Source organism: Strix uralensis, chromosome 1 (genome assembly GCF_047716275.1).
Source record: "Strix uralensis isolate ZFMK-TIS-50842 chromosome 1, bStrUra1, whole genome shotgun sequence".
NCBI lineage: Eukaryota > Metazoa > Chordata > Aves > Strigiformes > Strigidae > Strix > Strix uralensis.
In genome coordinates this window covers 43250125-43273613 of record NC_133972.1, presented here as the reverse complement: position 1 = coordinate 43273613, position 23489 = coordinate 43250125, and the positions used below count along the sequence as shown (strand labels likewise).

General features: G+C 41.0%; 1 protein-coding gene across 2 annotated transcripts; it reads right to left on the bottom strand.

Annotated features, from left to right (window-relative positions):
• Positions 1 to 1516: 1516 nt before the first annotated feature.
• Positions 1517 to 19499, bottom strand: ASNS (asparagine synthetase (glutamine-hydrolyzing)). 2 transcript variants are annotated; one of them, XM_074863920.1, is made up of 12 exons: positions 19442 to 19499; positions 18014 to 18296; positions 15545 to 15782; positions 13884 to 14069; positions 13474 to 13575; positions 11212 to 11339; positions 10348 to 10474; positions 8896 to 9002; positions 8451 to 8551; positions 6449 to 6530; positions 6032 to 6187; positions 1517 to 4639 (listed from the first exon to the last, which is right to left on the bottom strand). In XM_074863920.1, exons 2-12 carry the CDS (start codon positions 18260 to 18262, stop codon positions 4430 to 4432), a joined length of 1686 nt encoding a protein of 561 aa, XP_074720021.1. In that variant the 5' UTR covers positions 18263 to 18296; positions 19442 to 19499; the 3' UTR covers positions 1517 to 4429. The 2 variants fall into 2 exon arrangements, with proteins under 2 accessions (XP_074720021.1, XP_074720030.1); XM_074863929.1 differs by having other exon boundaries at positions 18014 to 18281; positions 19442 to 19493.
• Positions 19500 to 23489: the final 3990 nt, after the last annotated feature.

Sequence of the window (23489 nt, the reverse complement as noted above, 5' to 3'; positions counted from 1 at the left end):
TACCTGTTCTAACTCACATTTCTAATTTTTAATATCATAAATGGCTTTTAATTATATTTGAATTAAATATTGAATGCCTTCAATACTAATGTATTCAACTCTTAGCTGCATTCTCACCTGCAGCACCAGCATGAGAAGCTCTGCACAGTATCTTGTGAGCAAGATAATTTAACAACATTTTTCTTTTCTGCTTGGCTTTACCCCTATTCTAATCTAGTATTTATTACATTCTCTTCCACGAAGCTCACGCACAAATCCCACTGACAAGCACAGGGAGAGCAGGATGGAGAGCAGTCTTCCCCAGGGGTAAAGAGCTCGCATGCATGGACACGCTAACAGCGGGTGCCATCTGCCGGCTAGGAAAAAAAAAAATTAAAAAAATCATCCCTTGAAGCAACCTCTCGATTCGAATTCCAACTTTGACATACTCTTTTTGGCCTGCTGGAGGAAACGTGCTTGCCCCTTGGCTTCCTCAGACACAGCGCAAGGGGCAAAGCTGAGAGGCTGCAGAGCCGAGCCAGCCCCGACCCGCTGGCGTGGGACAAACACGAACATTGCGTGGGCTCTTGGCTACTGTCGACACCTTCTGTTGTAGCTCATACACATTTGAAAGATCCAAACCTGAACATATGACGCAGAACTCTTCCTCTTATTGGAAGAGGTTCCAGGCAACTAAAAGATTGAAAGTGGCACTACAGAGAGGGGTGGGTGAAATACCACGAACAGATCTTGGAAAGCAGGGGTGCACAAACCCTCTTTATCTATTACCTCCCTGAGCAACTACCCCTTGCAAGATACTACAGCAGCATAAACCACCTCTGCTTCGTCCTCCTCAGTACCTTCTCTCCTTCCTCAAGCTTTGTAAATAGAAATAAACTTACTAATTTAAATTATTAAGTTTAAATTAAATATTTTTGCACTACCTGTACCCAGAGGCAGTCTCGTTCAAAACTAAGACTTTCCTAATCGCAGTCTTCATGTCAACTACAATGTCTATGTAGATACGTAAGTATATCTCATATGTAAAGAAAAAACAATAGGCCCTGAAATTCCAAAATGAGGAACCACGACAGGCATGGTGCAGGTGATTTACGTGCTTTGGCTATCCCTAGGAAAGTCACTGAGGAACACACAGCTTACCTCTCTACAGAAATAAAGAGCATCTCCCACACTCCAGCCCCACTCTCCCTTGGGGAGACTGTTCAACAGCCAGCTCAAACACAGGCTTACCTTGTATTAAATCCTCCTTAGACAACTTCTCTCTCTCTTATCTAATGGCAATGAGACATTAGGTCTGTGTCAGAACAAAAAGCTAAGTCCATGCCTCCAGAGTCTCAGTGCAATTTTTGGATATTTTACTTTGAACCAGAGTTTACCATATTTTGCCTCAGTTCTGAGTGGAGAAACTCAACAACCTTGAGTAATATTAACTCTGAATCTGAATAAAATTATAACACTCATCAAGGAATTAGCTTTCACAACAAAGCAAACACTGGTTCCTGCAACTTCGTTTTCCAGAAGCTTTTTTTTATTCTTGGTGAAGACTGTTAAATATGCATAACCTTGTAGATGTTTATCAAGTGACATTCCCACACCAAAGGTCTTTCACAAAGAGACTCTTCATATTAAGTAAAATAAGCTGCTTTTACACTTGACTGATTTTAAACACAGTTTCAAATATTTTACATTTCAAACCATCCCACATAGAACTCTCTGCCCAGTGGACCAAAGGTCCCCAAAGCCCTGTCAAGTGTTTCCTGGCTCTTACATGCTGGTTTGTACTGGAGAGCTTCTCTAGAGAGCCACTGTCAGGGACACTTGGATGTGGACACAGTCAGTGAAGCTCCACACAAGCCAATTAACTGGAGGTTAAAAATAGCAGATAGGCTTTATTTAAAAGATGAATGGCGTGGGGTCACTGTGCAACCTTAAGCAACTGGTAGGTCCCATACACTGCAGCGCCCTCTTTGGAAGATACACTATTTCTCCTTCCTCAAAAGAGGGAGAGAGTGCAGTAAAAACATTATTTAATAATTTAATCATTCCAAAGCAAAAAAGTCAAATAAAAAAACCCCAACAACCCACACTATTTTATCCACTTGGGGAGAACCTCTAGGGTTCTTGCCCAGCCCTAAGCAGTCCTGCAAGCCAAGGAGTTACCCATCTCCTCCCTCCCAGGTGGACACTGATTTTAATTCCCCATCCCCACCTGTGACACACTACTCAAATCAACTTACTCAAGCTGTCACAAGAGTCCAGCTTAATTTTCTCCAAAAGAAATGGAGAAAGAAAGCAATCACAGCAGTAAGATAGATAAAAAGTAAAACTGGACAAGACAGCACTGTGCACTGGACCTGCATCCCATTCCCTCCTGTGACAAACTACAAACAAGTCTGCAGCTAGCAGATGATCCAGAGTAGCTGTTGTCTTAAGGAAAGAAAAGTACAGTGTCACAGAAACCAAAAAGGCTGTAGAATTCAAGTCTATACATGGAGAAGGAATGAACAGGTTTTCACTCCTGAGACTCCTAGCATTTAACAAGAATAAGGCAGCAAATACTGTGTTTTTCCTCTACACATGAGTAAAAAGGTAAAATAATTAGGATCACTAGCCTAGGATCTTGCCTTACTACGGAAATACCCAACGTATTAAGAATTTAAAAAGTTAAAGTGGATTTCCTTGAATACTCAACAATGTTGCAGCAGAAAGTGCATTTGAGTAACTACCACAAATTGTGTTGAACCTATTTTTACTTCGGGCAAATGCTATTTTCTTATCAGCTCAGCCTTGAGAAGTTTACAGTGAATAGTAAATCTTATCTTTACACATCAGTACCTAATCAGCATACTCTATATTTCTCTCCAAAGTCAAAATATGCTTTACTGCTTCAAAGAAATCCAAAAAGACAAGCATACGGCCTTTAGCTAAATAAGGCTGCAGGAACATATTACCTTACTCATCATATATTTATAAATAACTAGTATGTGCAAGTTTATGTCACAATATGGCTACTACTGGCCACAGCTGGACAATTCATGGGGTTCATAATACCACCTAGAGGTCTCAGTAAGGTTTCTGGAACAGATCAAACACAGGATGAAGGGGGAGTAATAAACAGACAATCAGTCATTTTATGAAGATTTTAAATAGGAATTGCTTATATTTTATCTTTTAAATAACAATGAGCTTTGGTCTCCTAGTCAAGAGGGACAATAAACAACTCCTGTCTTCATAAAGAGCATAATGCTGATCAAGTCAATCTGCAGCACACACCTATGTTTCTTGACCACCCTTATGTTTAAGTTACCTTTAAAAAAGCAGCCCCCACACCTAAGTAGTTAATAAAAAGTTGTCCTGGGTAAAAAAGTCATGTGTTTTTCAGTAGGGTATTAGAAGTTCTTGCGGTTTCTGAAGAAGTTTTTTCTTCCATTTTTCCAAGCAAGGTGTCTGATCCCCTTGTCTTCAGTGATGCTTTGTGTGACTAAAGTCTATGGTCAGCAGAGTTGGTTCACCACACAGTTGGTCACATGCAGTTGAGCAGCAACACGATCTACCTTTTCATCATACAGGTTGGAAAGACTCTTGCAATCAGGGAAAAATTTCTTAAAATCCTTACTTAAGCCATGCAACTTCCATCAGACTGATACAAGTCACCCAGTTAACACTCTATTTTCAAGACTAATAAATACATTTTAAAATTGAAGCCCTCAAATTAGAAACAAAGACATAACTCGGCTTCTCTTGTCTTTCTGCTCTTTGGTAACAGTCACAATATCTTTAGACTGCTGGTATATTTACAAGATTCAAACCAGCCAACTGGTGGCTTTACAGTAACGAATCAGATTCCCATTCATTTAGTTAAGTAACACCCAGCACCACCACTATTATAAACTCTAGGAAGCATCTCTGCATAGCTATGAATATCTAAATACCTTTTGAAAACTAGACCAAGGTTCTCAGGAATGCTTAGAAAGACATTCAGAATAGCAAAATGTACACAGACCATCCAAATCCCACAGCCTGGAACACAAATCTCTAAATCGGTAGGGTCAACTTCCCCTTTGCTCAGGGGGCCTGCAGCACTTTGCATCACTTAGCCTTATTCAAGTCCTCAAAACAGAGCTCACATTAAAATACATTAAATGACTGCAAGGCAAATGAATACAATCGAGGTCACATAAGGAACAGAGCTGCCAAATAAGGTAGCTCCTTGTCCATGAAGTATTTTCCCATGAATCACAAAGTTTTGGTACAGCAGGGTGAACTTTTAATAGTACACTAACCACAGAAAGCTCTTATTCCCAATTGCATTGTCAAAATGCATCTTAAAGACCATTTAAGCTTTAGGTTTGCATAATTTGTTTGTTTTTAAAGGACAGTGCATGCAAATTGCTTGCAGCACTTCTATTTGGGGAATTATTTCGACAGCCTATTCTTGGGTAGCCGACTTGTAATGTTTCAACGTGCGAGCAGAAGGATCAGTAGCTTTAACCCATCTTGGCATCCAGTAGTGGGGCAGCCAGTTGCTTTGTCCTGAGTAGTGCTTTTCAAAGATCTGGCGGTAGTAGTAACTTTCTTTTGTTTTAGGAGGATTGAAAGGATATTTCTCCGCTGCCTTTTCCAGCAGAAGGTCATCAACCTATAGACACAAGCAAGCCTCAAGTTAAGCTGCAAATACATTTAACATTTACAAATAAATTTGCTGAAAGTTAAAGACATACAAGGATTCACCAACCACTGAATGCCCATAGGTTTAAAAAAAACCCCAGTCTATTCTAGAAGCAGAGGTTTCTGACAGGTGAAATTTGGGCATAGGTTCCCTTGATCTTTATGAATACATAAGTGTATTTCCAGTGCTGTTAATATTTCTCTCTGCATTATGTGTGAAGCCTATTTTTCTCTGGGTTACAATCACCTTTGTTAGTAAGCTCAAAAAAACTTCTTTCCTATCATTCTCTTTGCTGTGAATCAACCGGAACAACTTAAAGCAGTCTTTTTGCCATGTAAGTGGCTTCCTGTTTGGCTTGGGTTGTTTTTGGTTTTTTGTTTGTTTTTTTTTTTTTTTCCCCCAACTCAGAGAGCTGTTGACTCTGCTTGTATAATCAAGCTCTTAGCCACAAAAGCTCTGAGATGCAGAGGCAAAGACTCCTGCAGTTGCTAAGTTGGCTAAGGAGGGGAGGATGAATAGTTGCACCAGTTGAGGCAATTTCTAAAGGATCTTCCACTGCCAACATGCTGTCTAACTCCTCACAGCCATTAAATAAATTTGCTGCTAACTACACAAATACAGGCTCAGTAAAGGCAGCACAACACTGTTGCCTGACCCAACTATTTTCTTGCCTGTAGATACAGAGAAAGAAAATGGGAAACAAGTAGTTGGTGGTAGGACAAGCACCCGTCCACAGGCTCGACTACACATATTTCTGTATAACAGAGCTCTGGTGTAAATTGGGTGTTATTCCTTCCTCTCAGTGATTAAACTACTTCTGTACACCAGAGATGATTATCCTTCATCCAAAGCCAAAATGCTGTAAGTCTTCATTGGTTAGCAATGCAAAAGAGGCTTTAAAAAGTAAAAGAGCATAGCTAGGCATGGCTGGGAAAAATGAATGACATAAACAAGAAAGGACATTATAAAGTCATTATGCTGTTACTCAGCTGCAAAGTAAGTTCACGCATGTGCCTTCAGCTAAAGCAGCTGCTTTGCGTGTAACCTAGAAATTGTGTTTGCCGACACACAATCTAATTTGCAATCCAGATACTGAAATGATGTTCATTTCCCTACACAGTCATTTCTGTCAGGCTCTAGCATTTCTTTGTATCTAGGATTTCAAATGCCTTTAAACAAACTCAGATAGCTAGAAGGCTGTTGATTAAAGTTTATCTTGCTCCTCCACCATGAAGCTCAACTTACTGTCATACCCAGATTTATTCTCCCAACTAAGCATGTGAGCTGCCTCCCCTTGGCAGCCACATCTAATACACCTAAATGTGAAAGACAAACAAACAAACAAATAAATAGGTATTGCACCTGCTGATCAATATAGTCCTGAAGAATAGAAAACCAGGATTTCTTTACTGATGCTATACCATCACTGAAAGCTTCTTTGGGTCTCCAGAGTATTTCTTTGGGAAGCAAGTTGGAATCTTCAAAGGACTGTCTTAAAAGGTATTTTTCAATTCCATTCTGTTTGCAGAAAAACAATGCCATGAGTCTCAGGAACTACAGTACAAAGATCTGGCTTTACACACTTAAGAAATCATTTTGTTTCAGAAGGTCTGGTCAGAAAAGGGTTCCCAGCAGTCCAACAATCCAGCAAAATATTTAAGAGCATGCTTAACTTTGGGTAGAGAACTTCACCACTAAATTGAGCAATTTTGTTATGCTTAGATCATGTATCAGTGAATCTGTAAGCTTACACTTGGTTCCAACCCTAGTTTTACATACCTTTGGGATTCGCAGTTCTGCTGGTAGAGATAAATAATAAGAAGTAAACCGATGATCCAAAAATGGCACTCTCAATTCAAGACTAAACAGGGGAAATAAATAGAAAAGATATTGAATTAATCCAACAAGTCATCTACTTACAAATTCCGTAACAGTTAAGCTGTCCCTGTCTTTCACATAAACACAAGGTTTTCTGCTTTTACTTAGAAGAAATAAAAGCAGAATATTCACCTGCATATTCATGACTATCTGCATTTAATTCATCAATTCGGGAAGTTAAGGATATGGTCTGCACAGATTAAATAAAGATTTTGATGATGTACGATGCCATCTGCTGGACAGCTTCTATTACAATGAATTTAAAGACCACAGTCCTGCAAGATTTGCAACAGCCTTGGCTCCACGTAAGCAAAAACACATTGAAAAAAAATCTTGTTGCCCCCAGAGAAGCACCAAGTCACAGAACCAAGCATGAATTTCTGCTGTCATGTCCAAACCCCACATTTGTTTCTGTTTTCAAGAAACAACTAAACAAACAAGTCCAAGAAACAGCTTTCATCATTTCCTCTCTCCTCTTAATTCCTTTCCTTTTTCTCCACAAATCTGAACATCTTGAATTCAGTTTTCTAGCAGTGTCACAAAGCTGACCCCAGCTTCTCTTCAACAAATGGCAACTCTCCAAAGAGGAGCAGTCAGTCTTGAATATGTGGCCAACTTTTCAGCACAGAACAAATTACAAGGCAAATGGCAGGCCTCCTGCACCCTGTCCATCTTTTGTATCGGAAAGAGAAACATAAGAAAGTTATAAAAAACTGGGCAAGTCATTTTGTGGCAGGATCAATATACAACGCAAGTTTCCCAATAGGTAAGTTGTTTGCTTTGCCAAAGGTACCATCTTTTTCTCATCTATAGCCAGCCTCCCAACAATATTCTCCTTTTAATTAATGTGTTTCTTCAGTAAAATAATTCTATTTTCTGCAGTGTACAATTTGGTGATTCTTTAAGGTATCAGTCACACAGATTGTATCCTAACATCTCTTTATTACAGTCAGCTGACCCAATGCACATACTTTTCTCTTTCAGTATGTTTTTTTAAATTCTTCATACACATGCTGATTATCACATTCAAGATTCCTCTTTGTCTAAACCTCAAAAAAAACCCGAAGTCAAACACAACTTTGCCTTCCCTCCTTAACTCTGCATATTTATATTTCTAATTTGCTGCTTCTATAAAGACCAGTACAATCCCAGACAAAAGACATTTCCTGCATCAGTCAGCAACACAGTTGGCCCTATAGTCACAGAAGACCAGATTAAACTTTGCAGTGTGGTTTGCTATTGCTCAAATTCCTTCAGGCTAGAACTTCAATTTCATCTTGGCATACGAATCCCCAGCAGTCTTTTGCTTCAGAATCAAGAGCTACTCTAAGCAGATGCAATTAGATTCACAGTTTCATTCCTCCTCTTACTGTTCAGAAACAGCACTCAAATCCATTGTCTTTACTCATCCGCTAAAAATTTCTGTGGTAAAACATTGTCCATAACCATCGTAATAGCAAGTTTGCCTAGTAGTGTGTAGAACAGAAATGTGATGGATGATTACTCTGAAGCCTGCCCTGTAGACTGCTCGCCCTCATGCCATGCTTCCCCCCCATTCGGAGCACAGGAACCCTGAGTGCCTGTGCATACCTGGAACGTTAGCAATGCCTGTTCTGCCAAAGTAGGTGGTGTCTCAAGCTATGTTAAGGTACAGAGCTCAAGCAGAGTATGGAGTGAACCCCATACTACTACTCTGAAGACTGATGATCATCTTAAGAGTAGTTTAGACCCAGATAGTAAGAATGGGATTATCCTGCATCACAAGATTCTGAATCACTTAATAATTCAAACAGTAACAAGTCAACATTTAACTGTTGTCATTTCCTCAACAGCAACAGAACTTTTAAGATCTTCTTAGACTTTTAAATCACAAATCCTCAGCATCCAAGAGACTATGTTTTACCCATGTGCTGCAGTAGTTCTGTCTGCACGAAGTACATCAAACAGGTAGAGCTCCTTCAGAAGCCTCTCGCTCTCTTCTGCAGCTTCTTCGGGAGATGGCGCCTGTAACCAGACACATGCATGTAGCACACAGACATAATACAGGTGCACCGAGGGAACCATTACTTTCTGTCCTGTGTTTGAATTGTAGTGATCACTGAGTGATCTCAGAACTAGCAAAGACTACATACAAGAAAAAACAGTCTCAGGAATTCCTGAAGTTTAAAAAAAATGTTATTTTTTAGGTGATAATTAAACCCGTTGGATTTTATGCCACCTCGGGAGCAAGTCTCAACAAATACACAGCTGTGACAACTCTCAAACATCACACCTTGAAGTCTCAGAGATTTTCTGTTGAAGGGGAGAACAAGCAGTTCAAGGGCTTTTTGTACAGGGAACATATCTACCTTATGGAAATATATATATCCTTGTGTCAGCTCATCTGATCCTTCTCCTGAAAAAATTACCACACTGTCCGTTTTCTTCCGTATGTATTTAGAGACAAGATACATACCTTAAAAAAAAGTACAGTTATTAAAATACAGCTACGTATATGATGCTACATATAACTAGTACAGTTTTAATTTAGCATTTTAGAAGTTTCTTGCCTACACTACTTCCTTCTGTAGCAGACAACTGCAATATGTTAAAATAACATCTCATTGTTATTCAAAACCATCAACAGCCACACTAATTGCTGCAAATACATCTAGACTGTGTACTTACACTTAGCCCTCAATATATCAGAAAGATGTGTCTGCCTGATCCTGGGAATGCTGAATGATTCCCATGGGAATACATAGGAGTTGTTCTGACTCAGTTTGAAATTAAGCCCATGATTAATTCCAGCACAGTCCTGAACAGACCTTCTAGCTTTTTGTTTCACTCTCTGCCACCACGGGTTGAACTGGATGAAGACCTTTTTTCAATTGGCTTTTTTTTTTTTAAAGAATTATTTGTTAATCAGAATTATGCCTTTCCCTCAAGGCATCTTTCCAAACAATATGCTTTTATAACAAAAGTATTAGAGATCTAATGAAAAGGATCTAGCCCATTATTTCTGATTGCTGCTTAGTATGAGAAAGAAAGATGTCAGATGAAAAGTTGGCTTTAATTTTTTAAAGAAACACTTTAAATATTTCACATTGCAAAGTCCTATCTTCATGTACAAAACGCCACGCAGGGACTGGGTTTTCAAAACTGTGTTGCCTATTTGGCTTACTAACTTTACAATGTTTTAGGCTGACATAAGATTAACTGGGTTAAATGTTGTAGATGGCATTACACAGAAGGTCACATTGGATTAGGGTTTTTCATTCTTATCAGGTTGGCAACCTTTTGTAAGAAGCTGCTGGTGACTGACTTCATTTCTCAGAATCAAACATACATTATAAGAAGTCTACTTGACTTGAGTGCACGTTACTAGAGGGTGACAAGAAATACTTCACTGTAGTATGAAAATTATGCAAGGAAAGGGTAACCATAATTGTTTTGCTATCATAACATTCAGTACCTAGGATAACCTGCAAAATTTTCCCCCTTCCTCCAAGGCTCATACTTATCAGAGCAAAAAAGCTAGACCTGTAGGTCTTAACATTTCTTCTTCATGTAACTTCTGTTTTTCATCCCAAAGCTTCAGAAACAGCTCTTGACAACTGTTTTGTACAGTCGGGGACTTTGAAACTAATAACTGTTTTTGCCTCAGCGTGGTATCACAGACAACACTGGGGAACAGAACCGGGAAGTCCCAGTTCCCACATTTTGTGACAGCTAAAGGATCTAGTAGATGACTACATGATTTTGCATAAAATGTTATTTGGGCAATATAAACCGAAGATTGCTATTAAAAAAAATCTTACCAATTGAAGCTCTTATTGTTGTTATATCATAGGTTTCTAAGGAGAAGATAACCTCCTCTATGGCCTGAATTCCCTCTTCAGAATTAAATATTACTTCATGATGTTCACTGCCTATATGTGCTGCCACCTGTTTGTAAAGAGTCACAATAACGTATTGCTTTTCAATTAAAACACTTTTTAAACATACATTGCGTTTAAAACACACACACACAGACACACTGAGTGAAAGCACCAGCTCCCTTCTGCCACAGTGAGAATTATATGAATATGACATTAGGCCAAGAAAAGATGGTACTGTAGCAGCCCCTCTGACTTGCAGTGGTACATTCACCAGAGGGGAAAAAGCATAGCGGAATCTCTAAAGGCTCCAAATACTCCAGATATTTGCCCCGACATGAAAAAGCAGCTCAAAAGCCATGACAGCCTGGATACCTAAAGGTACCCAGATGCCAAAGAGTTAGTACAAGGCTATTAATTCAGTAAACTGACAACTAACTTACAATATTTAACATTTATACAAATACCATGGCATAGGAACCATAGCATGGAGATTTACCCTAGAACCCAAAGGCAGAACTGAGACAACTCCCAAGCACCATCCTTTCCATAGCGATGCAATGGGAGTCTGTCATGAAAGTCTTCCAAATGCAAGAGAAAGCTGGTAAGGCTCAATTATCTCTTTCATAAGATTTAACTAAGCACCAAACGTTGTACTAAATTATTTACTGCAAACTGATTTACATCATAGCAATACATGAATATTCAGTGTTACTATTAATACCATACCATGAAGTTAGCACCATTAATATACCCTGTTTAACATTCAGCAGCTCAGAACAAACTGAAAGCAATACTTAACTATACCTTTCTGGCAGCCAGTAAGTCGGGACTGTTTTCCATTCCAATTGCAAAGGTTTGTAATGGATAATTGATGTTGATTTCTTTCATCAGTTTCAGAAGAACAGCTGCAACCAAGCTGGAATCTAAGCCCCCTGCCAACAAACCGAATTATTCAGTTAGGTGTTTGACTTGTTTTTTTCTTTCCCCTTAAGGACACTGAATCTAGATAATGGAGTCTCATGAGCGGGCTTAATTTTTAAGCCATGTGAATGCAAGGTACTTCTTGTACAAGTGCACAATTACCTCTGCTTAACAAGAGAATTGGGCAACTTTAGTGGAACATCTTCAGTAACAGTTGTTAGTACGTTTGGTGTCAGAAGCATTAGTGGAAATCCTTCCTTAAGATACACAAAGTATTATTGTACTACTACAGAACATGCCCCTTCTCAACTCTGCTATAATGGGATTTATGCTCCATTTCAAAACTGCTCTCTATCCTTTTCTTACCTACACATTTGATACTTTTTGACAGAGATATGTAAAATTTTTTTGCTTTGTTTGAATTAAAAAAAATTAAGTAAAAGAACAGGACATTTAGTGTAAGGATTCCACTTTCCCAATCATTTTTCAAAAGTGTTTCACACATTTTGAGCAGAATTAATTTTTGAAACATCACTTCAAAGTGGAAAGGTTCACTAGTGACATTCTTTTTTTTTCCTCCTCCTCTTTCTCGGAGGATGACAGTGGAAGGATTTGAACAGTTTGGAAAACAAACAAAAAATAAAACCAAGAGATGCACAAGCTGCCTAGATGTTCTCTAAGGCTCCACCTTCTTATTCTCATGAGCTAGTTCTGCTAGTCCTTGACTAGTTCTACTTGCTGCTCCCCTTTGAAGTACTGAGCAAAACACAGTACCTGTTCTCCCACACTTCCCTGCAGTTCTGACAAGCATGAGGCAAAATCCTCTGTTTCCTACAGTCTGCACGTGGTTTTCCAGCCAAGTGCATTAGCATCCGTTCCCACCCTGATCTCCTTTGTGGGTATGCTACCTTGTAAAATAAAAAAACCTCCTTCTGTAGAAACTACACGCAGAGTCTGAGAAAAGGTGAGCACAGAAATCAAACTGAGTGCTCAATGCGGAAATGAGGGAAATCAAAATCTGAGTGAATCAAGATCACTGTGAAGTTGCAGAACTCCATCCGTGATTGAAAACAAAAGCACTTCTCCAACCGTGATGCTCCAAGCATACTCAAAATTGTGAAGCATTGAGATACTCCAGTGTTATACCAGCATGAGCGCTTAGTTTTGCTAATACATTCTGCATGCACATCCGAGGAGCTGCTTACTGCCTTCTAATTTGATAGCTGAAATTTGAGGTTTGAACAGGCTTTTTACTGAGGCTGGGATCTTCCAATTCTGTGTATCTCCCTGTTTCATTTACCTCCCTCCTACTTTTTATGATGCCACAGTAACGAAATGGTTCAACAGTATCTCCTACTCAGTTCTCTCTCATTCAAACGCACATTTAATAGGGTTCATGATAAATGACTGTAATTACCAATGTTCAGTGAATGCATGAACAGCACATCAGAACTCTACCCACAAGTACAAAGTGCTACAGAAACACAGTAAATAAGATGCCAGTCCCATGGCTACAAAGCCTCACCTCTGTGAAGTACCTTTGTAACACTGAACCGCCAGATCACAACACTGATCAGCTACGTCAGCGAACAACTTCCTGTACCACAAACAACTACCTCATCTGAAAAAAGAGTGTAGCAAATCATTTTGGTCCAGACGGTCCCCTGTAATTTGGTAAATCAAAGGCAGTCTAGGATGGAGGCTAAAGCAAAGAAGGTGACAAGTAAGAACTTCACTTCCTCCTGCTATCTGAAACATGCCAAGGCTTTTTTTCTATGCTCAATCTGTGCAAAGTCAATGTAATAATTACATTTTCTTTTTAGACACCAAGCCTAAGCATAATTAAGAATATATTGGGTGATTTTTCAATCAGAATATTTCTTTCCTCTTAGTTAAAAATGGTGAGTGTCCCCACAAGCCAACATCCTGGTCCAGAGTAAACTTTAAAAACCTAAGACTTTCAAGATAATTGTAAACTGGAAAACTTTATCACAAACTAACACGTTTTCTGTTGTCTGTTGTAAAAAGCAAATTAAGATGCAGATCACTTCAGGTACATCACAGAACAGGCAGTATGCTTTCCTCTAAGTAGTAGAGGATGGGTGAGAGAGAAGATACAGAATCACTATGATTCTTGCTACTTACCTGACAGAAGACAACCAATCCTCCTGTGAGCCATCAAGCGTTTTCTAACAGCATTTTCAAACAGAATACGGATGTTGCTTTTCACTGTTTCAAGATCAAAGCCTGTCCAGAAAAGAGGAGGAAAAAAAAACCAACCCAGGAAGAGTTACTTAGACTTTGCTGGATTATGCTGTTAGGAAACTAAGATATTTGTCTGAATGTCCTTTGATAACGAGGGCATGCAAGTTCATCTTTGTACATAACTGCCTACAAGAACAATTCTTAAGTCCCTACACTATAAAGGTTCTTCCAGTTTGGTTTTTTTTTTTAAATGGTACTTTTTAAAACCAATCAATGTAAATTTTATATTCAAAGATTGTAATTTTTTCACTTTTTAATCGGAAGAAGTAGCAAATGCTTTGCTGTACTACCTGAAGGCAGAGTTTCCACCGTATCACATGCAACATGGAGTGGTTCATCTTTATAACTATGAAATTTTACTAATTCCACTGATGCAACTTTGCCAGAGGGCTTTAAATCCAACACTTCATAATGACCTGGGAGAAACGGTTCCACTTTCGGACATAAGGATGTTGAATGCTTTAAGTTGATAAGTCCTACAGAATAAATGGGGGGGAAAAAAAAAAAAGTCAGAGTTTTTGACCCAGGAAGTATACCTCACTTAACAGCCTCTGTACTAAAACTAGATACAAATATTTTCTCCAGATCCTAAATTTGGTATAAAAAGTATCATTTTGAGTTGGAGTCTGGTCTGTCTAGAGCATGATTCTGCTTCCTGCACGTTGTACACACAGATATGAGCCATCTCAAACTGAGGCAGATAGCAGAGAAAGGAAGCCAGCAAGTTTTACTAATTGGTAAGTAGCAATTTATCCCTGTGAGCATTATGAAGAGCACTTTTCTAACTGACTACATGATGTCCAGGTCAAGGTGTAATATGCTTATGAAAATTGAGATTACAATTAGTAACTGATTTTGTGTTTAAAATTAAGTGTAGTCAAGCTAATAAGGGGTTTGCAATAAAACTACATCACTGAAGTGATTGCTTAATTGACATCTAGTGATTTTGTAACTCAGTTCCAGACTGATCTACACCACTGCAAATGAATGCCAAGAATCAGACTTGAAGCCAAACCTCATTTCCACTCCTCTTGTGAAAGAGGATGTTTTGCACCTGCTGGTCGCCTGGATGCCCCCTAAGGAACTCCACAAGAGACAGTGAATTGCTTTTGGACAGGGACCAGTAATTCTCTGTGATGGTTATAGGACACAGTCCCTACAATATTCACTTCCCTTCTTCCTTCCCAAGAAGCAGGGATGGTACAGCTTGGTACTAGTACGTAGTACTAATAGAGGAGTCAACCTATATGGAGTCTGCTAATAAAACTGATATACAGTAAATGGGAGAGACACAAGTAATTGTGAAAATCAATTTTAGCCAAAGTGCATTTTAGGCAATAAAATCCCTTTTGGCACTGTTTGGATTTGTTTATGCAAGTGTCAAGACTAGAGATAATTACTTAACGAAAAAAAAATAAAAAGCAGCGGACGTGTCATCTCAGAGGAAAAAATTGTCATCAAATAAAATAAGCGTCACTAGATGCTTACCCAATGCTGCAGGAAATTTCAGTATGGTTTTAAAATTCTTGGCTTTTACAGATTAGCAACTCTTGTGGCACTATTTCACAGTTCACCATAGAACACTAGAAACAAATTCTAGTATCATTTATTGTAGCACAAATCTAGCCTAACTCTATAGACTTCATTTAACTTTGGGGTAACATAAAACATCTTGGGCTCAATACTGCTATGGCTCCAGAACAAAATGAATTATGAAATTAAATAACCACGGTGTTTTACAGATATTAAGGACAATTAAACACCTTAGGGGTTTACTCTCAGTAGTTTTTGTTTTAATGATGTGTAGTTCTTATACTACTAAATATAGTTAATTTATTACTGAACTTACAGTTCACTTTCTCTTCACACTTAGAAGAAAAGCCTGACAAAGAAGTTTGTCTCCAACAACAATACCTAAGATTATTTAGGCACTAAACACAACTGGTTTTACCTTTTGCCTCAGAACAGACACCTAAAAATCCATCATCAGTCAGCACCTTAAACAGTGGTCTGACTCCATAGGTATCTCTCGCCAGAAACACTTTTCTGTTTGCAGTGTCCAGAAGGATGAAAGCAAATACACCATCTAGCATGGATGCTGTTTGTTCTATTCCTCCTCTGTTGTAAAGATGAAGGATAACCTCACCATCCACTAGCGTTTGATATTCAAATCCAAACTGCTTCTGCAACTAAGGAAAAAAAAAAAAAAAGAAAAACATGAATAAGCACTTGCAAACATTGACTGCTTATTAATGAAAAAAACCACACCACCATTCATGTAATTGTTTAGTAAGAAAACTTTTTTTTTAAAAAAATCACAGTTCAAAAGTTATATAAGTATTTCCACCAAAGGAGAAAATTATACTTTTGGGTTCAAAATATTATCCAGAATCAGACATGTAGATTGACTCTGCAGTTTTACGCAATTCACATTATGGCAAGTTTTCAGGGATACTTCTCCATCTGAGGATGTCAAACTGCAGACCCACGACCCTGGTCTTCAGAAGCACTAGCCTTCCCATCTCCCACAGACAAATGGGAGAAGCAGGCAGCCACTGCTTCTAAAAAGCCAACTCAAAACAGTACCAGAAACAAAGACATCATTTATTGTAGTCTCAAATCACTCAGTGCCACTTTTTCATCAGATAATAGTGACATTTACATAAGCTCCCCCTGCCCCAAAACACATGGACACTGGTAACATCTCTGCAAAGTACTTCAGAAATAAACTGGTTTACTTCTGCAGTCACTGCAATTCCTCAGTGGTTTTTTTTTATACACAGAGAATTTCCTTCTGCTTGATCTTCCCCCATTCCTCAAACTAACCTTTTCACTCTGCCTGTGCAGATGGAGTGGGGGTGGAAGAAATTAGTTGTCAGACTAAATATTCTTCATGTTCTTGTGGTGCTACTCTTTCCAACTGTCTGGTAGATATTGAAAGAGCTTTAAAAGGGGGGTTTCGATAAAACACTAACAAGCCAAGAAACCTCACAACACCAATGCTTTAGCATTTTAACTTAAGTTCTTTGGTTTTAATTGTTATTTATGGAGCAAAGCCTTGGATCAAATGGAGTCAATATTAAAATAATTAACTCATTGCCCTAAACAAGATGCCTATTTCACCACTGATGCTTTTCTAGGTAGGTTTCAGCCACAAGCCTGAAAGAAAAATCTCTTCATAAAGAGGGTACATAATGTAATGAGAACAATCAAATTCCTGCAGATGGCAATGCAAGTTTTCCATAATTAAAGTCCCCTCCGGATTGTGTGTGTAGCATGATTGAGAGTAATTCTTACTGCTTTCAACAGCAGAAAAACCACAATGCAAAACACAGCAAGTATTACAGACTGTTGGTACAATACGTTTCACATATACTTTGCTCTGCAGTACATTTCACCTTTCAAACAACCAGATACTTGGAGATTGGAGGGGGGGGAAATCTCTTGCCTATTTAGTCAAATTCCCAATGACTTTACTGATGTCACTGACATCAGTGACAGCAGCCTGACTTTGACTTCAAAAATGTGATGTCAGAAGTACTAAGACATCTCAGATTATTCATATCTTTTTGATACTATCACGCTCAGTTTATGATTCATTTTAAGCATTCAGTTTCAGCATGATTCAGAAAGTCACAACTGTAAGCTGCTTTATATGCCAAATTTGGATGATCTGAATCACCTCCCTTTACAAGTAACATAGACAGCATGGACATCTCAGCACAGGGACCGAGGCACACAGATGATGTTCAGCAGCATTATCACACCCATCAGTGACATTCAGACACTTTAGCAACAGAGTTGCTGCTTGTTTTGTGCCCAAGAGACTTAGGCAGCTCTCACCAACCCGACAAAGCCTTCAACTGCAGATACCTAAGGACTTTGCTGGCATACTGTAAACATCTCCCTAGTGCTTGTTGCTTTTACATAAATACATAAGCATGAATGCTATATATTAATGTATTATAAGTGACATAGCCCATCTAGATTGATATGTGGAAATAAAAACGCAATACCTAACAGCTTGGAGAATGACCCAAAATAACTGAAGAGCAAGACAGCCTAAGAGCACTTTCATTATAAAGAGAAGGGGAGAACGAGGCTCGAAATTTCCCTCCCCAAAAGGTTAGGAAGAATGCATCTTTATTTTAAATTGATCAAACCTAAAGATACAAATACTTATTGCTCTTCTCGTCAATTAAAAAGTGATTTTTCAGTATTAAAGACTAAGTATGTTACTAAGCCACCACAGATTCACAGCTCAGCGAGATAATTTACTTCCTTTTAAATACTAGTCATCTGATAACTTTTTAAATTTTTTCTATGTTCTAGTCCACCATGTTTTAACTTTCTGAATATCCACTAGTTTTGAAATTAAAAAAAAAAAAAAAAGGAAGATGCTGTATGACCCAACACCTACCTGTTTGAAATTGTAGATTTCTCCATTGTAACACAGCCACAGATACGGGAATTTCTTCACCCGGATAGGCTGCATACCATATAACTGATCAACAACCGCAAGGCGGTGGAAGCCAAAACAGCAGTTGGTGAATCCATTGACATTCTCAAAACGAAATGCATCAGGACCTCTGTGTGCTATCTTCATGGCACTTAAACACTGGACAGAAAGGCACTCATCACTCCCAAACAGGGCCCAGATACCACACATTGTGAGGCTGTTGATCTGCCTGAAAGTGGAGAAGCTGTTCAATAAAGACATGAACATTATAAACAAGAACTGACACCCAGAAAACACAGATAACAAACATAGGCTATTAAATGCTTAACTGTCAAGAGGACTGATCAAGAGAATAGCTGACTTTACTAACAAGAGGTAAAACCCAGTTTGCCCAGAATATGATAAGCAACCTTTGGCCAGCAAGAAGTTAGGCTTCAGTTTACCTTTAGGTACACCAAGGTTGTCTATGATTTTTATATAGAGCATAAAAAGAAAAAATAATTACTGGGCACTGGATATGATCTGCTGAAGTTGCATCATCTCAGCAGAAACGTTAACAGTCCTTTCAGTATATAAAGGGGGCTTGTAAGAAAGACAGGGAGAGGCTTTTTACCAAGGCTTGTAGTGACAGGACAAGGGGCAACGATTTCAAACTGAATGAGGGAAGGTTTAGACTGGACTTGCCCAGCACCACGGGTGGCCCAGATGAGAAAGGTGTGGAGGGTGCACTTGGTGCGGTGCCGTGCTCCCCTTGGCACGCCTTTGGCAGCCCCTGTGTCCCTGGGGCGGTTGAACATGGCTCTCTAATGGCAGAGGTGGGATGAGGCTGGAGACCTACAGGTCAAGTGATGGCGCTGGGGACCTCAGCCTCAGCCCCAGGCCGCCGTTAGGGGGCTCAGGGAGCCACCAAGCCCACCGCTCCGGGGACAGCGGGGCTGCCAGCTGCCCGCCGAGGGGAGCACGGCCCGGCGCCGAGGGCGCTCCCGCCACGCCCCTCTCAGCCGGCCGAGCGATGGCGCTGGGGAGCGCAGCCTCAGCACATGGCGCTGGGCTCTCCCACCCGCTGCGGCGGCTTCCGGGCGCCCCCCGCTCTCCGCCGCTCTTCTAACAGCCGGCCGCAGGCACCCGGGCCGGGGCACGTTCCCTCCGCGCACGCCCGCTGCCCCCCAGCCCCTCCGCAGGGCCGCCCCTCCCTCCGGCGGCTGCCGCGCACCCCGGGCCCGCTGGCCCCTCACTCACAAGCCGGGGCAAGGCGCGGAGGGGCCGCACGGCGGTGGGGCGGGGGCGTCGGCGAAAGGCCGGGTACTGCGGCCGCCCCCAAAGGCCGCCCGGCGTGGCCACGCTCGGCCCGCGACCCAGCCCGGCGCGGCCCATAAGCCAGTGGCTTACCCGGTGCCGGCGCAGGGTAAGCCGCCGTCCTCGCCGCGGCGGGGGATGAAGAAGGCGGCTCCCGCCGGTGCTGGCCCCGCCCCCGCCCCCTGCGGCTGTTGAAACCCGCCGCGAAGTTTCATCATGCGCTGCCCCGCCCCGCCCCACCCTGCCGGCCGGGCCCTGTCCGCGCACGCTGAGCTGGCCCGGCCCGGCCCGGCCCGGCCCCGGCCCGGGGAGCCCCACGGCCGGGCAGGAGCCCCCCTGGCAGGCCGAGCAGTGTGGGGTGTGCCGGCCCGCCGGGCCGCTGTGCAGGGAGGCATGCACCGCCAGGCGCTGCCGGGCTCCCTCGGCTTCTGAGGGCACCTCCCAGCCATCGGAAATCCTGTCCCTGCAAAGCTGCCCTGAGTTACACCTTGGGTTGCATAAAGCAAAAAGAGCTCAGGCACCTGTATGTGGCTGCCTTAAAACTGCTTTATTTGGTTTGGGAGAGAGAGCGCTTGCAAAGCTTACACCTTTGGAAGCATTTACTGAGGATTTAGGATTTTGCTGTGCAAAACTCGGTCTTGATGCTATGGGTAAAAAGGGATTTTGATGCCTATCTGAACTCCATTGTTGGACAGTTTTGCCTTTTTGCCTTCGAGAGTGCTAAAGTAAATGAAATTCAACTCAAGACTCGGGTGTGAAGTGCTAAATATAAACCTTAATTGTCCACACATAGAGCCATCAGTAGTAATGAGCACGCAGTGTACTTCCATAGCTGGCTTTAGTGAACTTCGTGTAAAAACTCCAGTGCTGTGTGTAAAGTTCTTCAGGTTATGCAGACCATCACCAGTAAGTGTGGCCTGTATGTAGAATTTTAAAAGGACTTTTAAGAAGCCGTTAAAAGCATATTTTTAGGCTTTAGAAAGAAAAATGTGTCGAAGCATCCTATGCATGAGAAGTAGACTCCAGCACTCATCAGGAATCGATGTGGGAGGTTTCTGTTCATGGCTTCACCTGAACACAGGAGTGGCCTTGGCAGAGGCCAGGCTTTGGGCAGCCCGCAGAGGCCGTGTGTCCAGTCCCCAGAGCTGTGCACTGCTTGGAAGAGCAGAATGGGAGTGTGTGCAACGGCACACCGAGTCACCGCTCACAGAAGAGTAGTGGTGGTGCTGGGGAATGCCAGTGGTTTTTTGCAGAGGTCTAAAGGTCACAAACTCTGCATTTTGAAAAACTACAAGAATCACAGAATCATTCAGGTTGGAAAAGACCCTTGGGATCATCGAGTCCAAGTAACAAACATTGTATTAACATAGGTTGTTTTGTTTTGTTGGGTTTTTTTTGTCAGAGACTTTTGTAAACAGCTTTTCTTTGCATCTTTACTTCTTTTCTCCACACAGAGAAAAGATTTTTGGATGAGTCTGCTTAGGCTGAAGTTGTCTGCACATTTTCATTTTATGAGCAATTCCTGGTTCATAACTAGATCTCACACAGTGCTTTACGATAGTAAGTTACAAACCATTTGGTAAAGTGAGTATGTTTTCAAGGAGGAACTGAAGCAGGGAGGGTGAGAAGCAACTTGCAGAAAGTGGCCTGGGCAAGCACAGCCAGGAAGAGCAAAACCTCCTAAGTCCTCATTAATGAGGACTCATCCTTAGAGCACATTGGGTAACAGCCACATATTTATCCTCCACTTTACTACCACTTTTAAAAACTGGGAATAACTGCTGCATTTTACAATGTCTTACATGTTTAATGCCCTATTTTAATGGAGCTGATGGTGTTACATATGGGACTAATGGCAGAAATACAACACACAATCTATTTTTAAACATTGGCGATGTTACTGTTTGGTAGTTACAATAGTGCAGGTAATAACTGATATGTCCCTGTCCTTTTCTAGCCTTTACTATTGCCATGTAGCCTGTTACAGTCCCTTTACATTGTCGTTCTTCAATATCCAATCTTTCAGCATATCTGCAGACAGCACTAGATGTAATTACACCTCAGTCTCACAGCTCTGTTCTGAGTCACATCTTCCCTCTTGGTTTTCTCCTTCCTGCAGACATTACCATGTGTAATTGTTTCTCCAAATCATTTTCTTCTCCACTATACTTCTTTAAAGCTGGTATTTCCCTCCATTTTTGCTGAGAAGAATTTAAGATGATGCTATCTGGGTGGAGAGAACAGATTTGAATGTAACTATCAGGTGCCATAAGTAGCTAAGAGACTGTTTACTTTGGTGTATCATCTGTTTAGTACCTGAGAGTAACCATCTGGCCACAGGCTAAAACTATTTAAGAATGGCTGAAAAACACAGTAAGAAAGTTTCTGATTAATTAATTAAGAAGTACATGAATTAGTTTTGTTTCTAACCAGCTGTAATGAAAGGCTGAAAGGTTTTTCTGAAGGCAAGGGGTAGATGAGTATAACGTAGAATGAACTGTTGCAGCTCCATGACTGTTACACTGAGCTGGCCACTGTCAGCTCAACTCTCAGTTGAGCATTGCTCGTAACTGAAGTCTCTGCTCCTCATTTTTTCCCACTACAGATTAATACCATTTCTGCATCCATCAGATGTGGTGCCACCAGCATGCCTGGATGACCGGAAACGTGTGACTTCTGTGAGATCCATGAAATCCATTTGGAGAGTAGGCAGAACTGAGGGGAAAGTGGAGAAGTCAGAGGCTGTGATTAAGAGAGACATACAGTGGAGGTCTTTTGCTTTCACAGCAATGACTAACAAGTTAAGAACCTATAGTAGCTGTGGGTTTTACAGGGAGTAGCCTCCTGAAGGTATCCCTTGTGATTTCTGGCTTTTTGAATGAGAGAACGCATTTCAGCTGGTTTTGTGATGGTGGCTTTCCCAGATCTCTGTTCCCATCCTTTCCTCTCACCGGAGCTGTTCAAGAAAAGATCTGACGTAGAAAACAGTGGCCAGACTCAAATATTAGAGAAAGACTTTCCTTTTTCTGTTGGCATCATATGCATGTACTCTGCAGTTTCTCAGACAGATGCTGAACACCCTTTGTTGACAGTGAAGATTGCCAGGAGTGGATTCATAGGACAGGTTGTTACGATGGGCAGGAATGTAAAAAGTCAGAAATTCTGTTGATGCGCCTCAGCTCAGCCTTACACCAGCCCTTTGCACAGCAATTGCTAGTGAGTAGCTCTGGAACACAGGCATTCTGCACCCCACCAGACCATCTACATAGTCATGGACTCTTAAAGATACTTCACCAACAATTCAAGGGATAAGTGCTGAAACACTTTCTATTTTTGAAACATGAGAGATTTTGGCTGTGGGAAGGAGAGGAATGTATCTTGTCTACACTCTCATGACTCCCTTTGCATCCAGTACCCATTTTTAGCTTGGGCCAACTACTCTCCATCTGGCCTGGAACACATCCTGAATTCCAGTAGTAATACTTTGTTTTTTTTTTTCTTTTCCAATCCTAATTGTGTAGTAATAGAATCACGGGAATAGGCAATTTCAAGTTTCCAAATGCCTCAAACTAGCCTTTTCTCATCTCCCAGTGACTGAATGTTCATAATGTAAGCTGGGCACAGATCACCAAGAATCCTATATTTTCCAGCTTGAATTTTTTCCGTGATGTATTTGCTACTCAACACTTTGCCACACATCACCACAGGCCCAGCTGAACGGGATATGCTACTGTGGATTTGTTTCTGTTTGTCAGCATCTACAAATTACTTTGGTGTTGAAGTCTGTGTACTATATGAGTTTACATCTTCTGGTCCTGAATACACACTAGTAAGAATCTAATGCCATTCTTGGGGCAGCGAGTTAGTGTATGGCTTCATTTTTGCCAGGAAAGAGTGATTTTAGACAGACATTGCTCTATTATCCAGCATTGTAGAGGTAGCAGAAACAGCAAATGCTCTTTCTGTCAGCAACCTAGTATATTTTCGAGGACAAGGACTGAGCTTGAAAGCCAAAGGTCCTCATGGAGCCACACAGAAACATCCATGTACCATGGTGTCATTGGCAGCCCATTATAGACTAGGAGAGATCAGTGGTGGGCAGGACTCAGAGGAAGGTGGAGATCAGTTCCTCCTCCCCAGT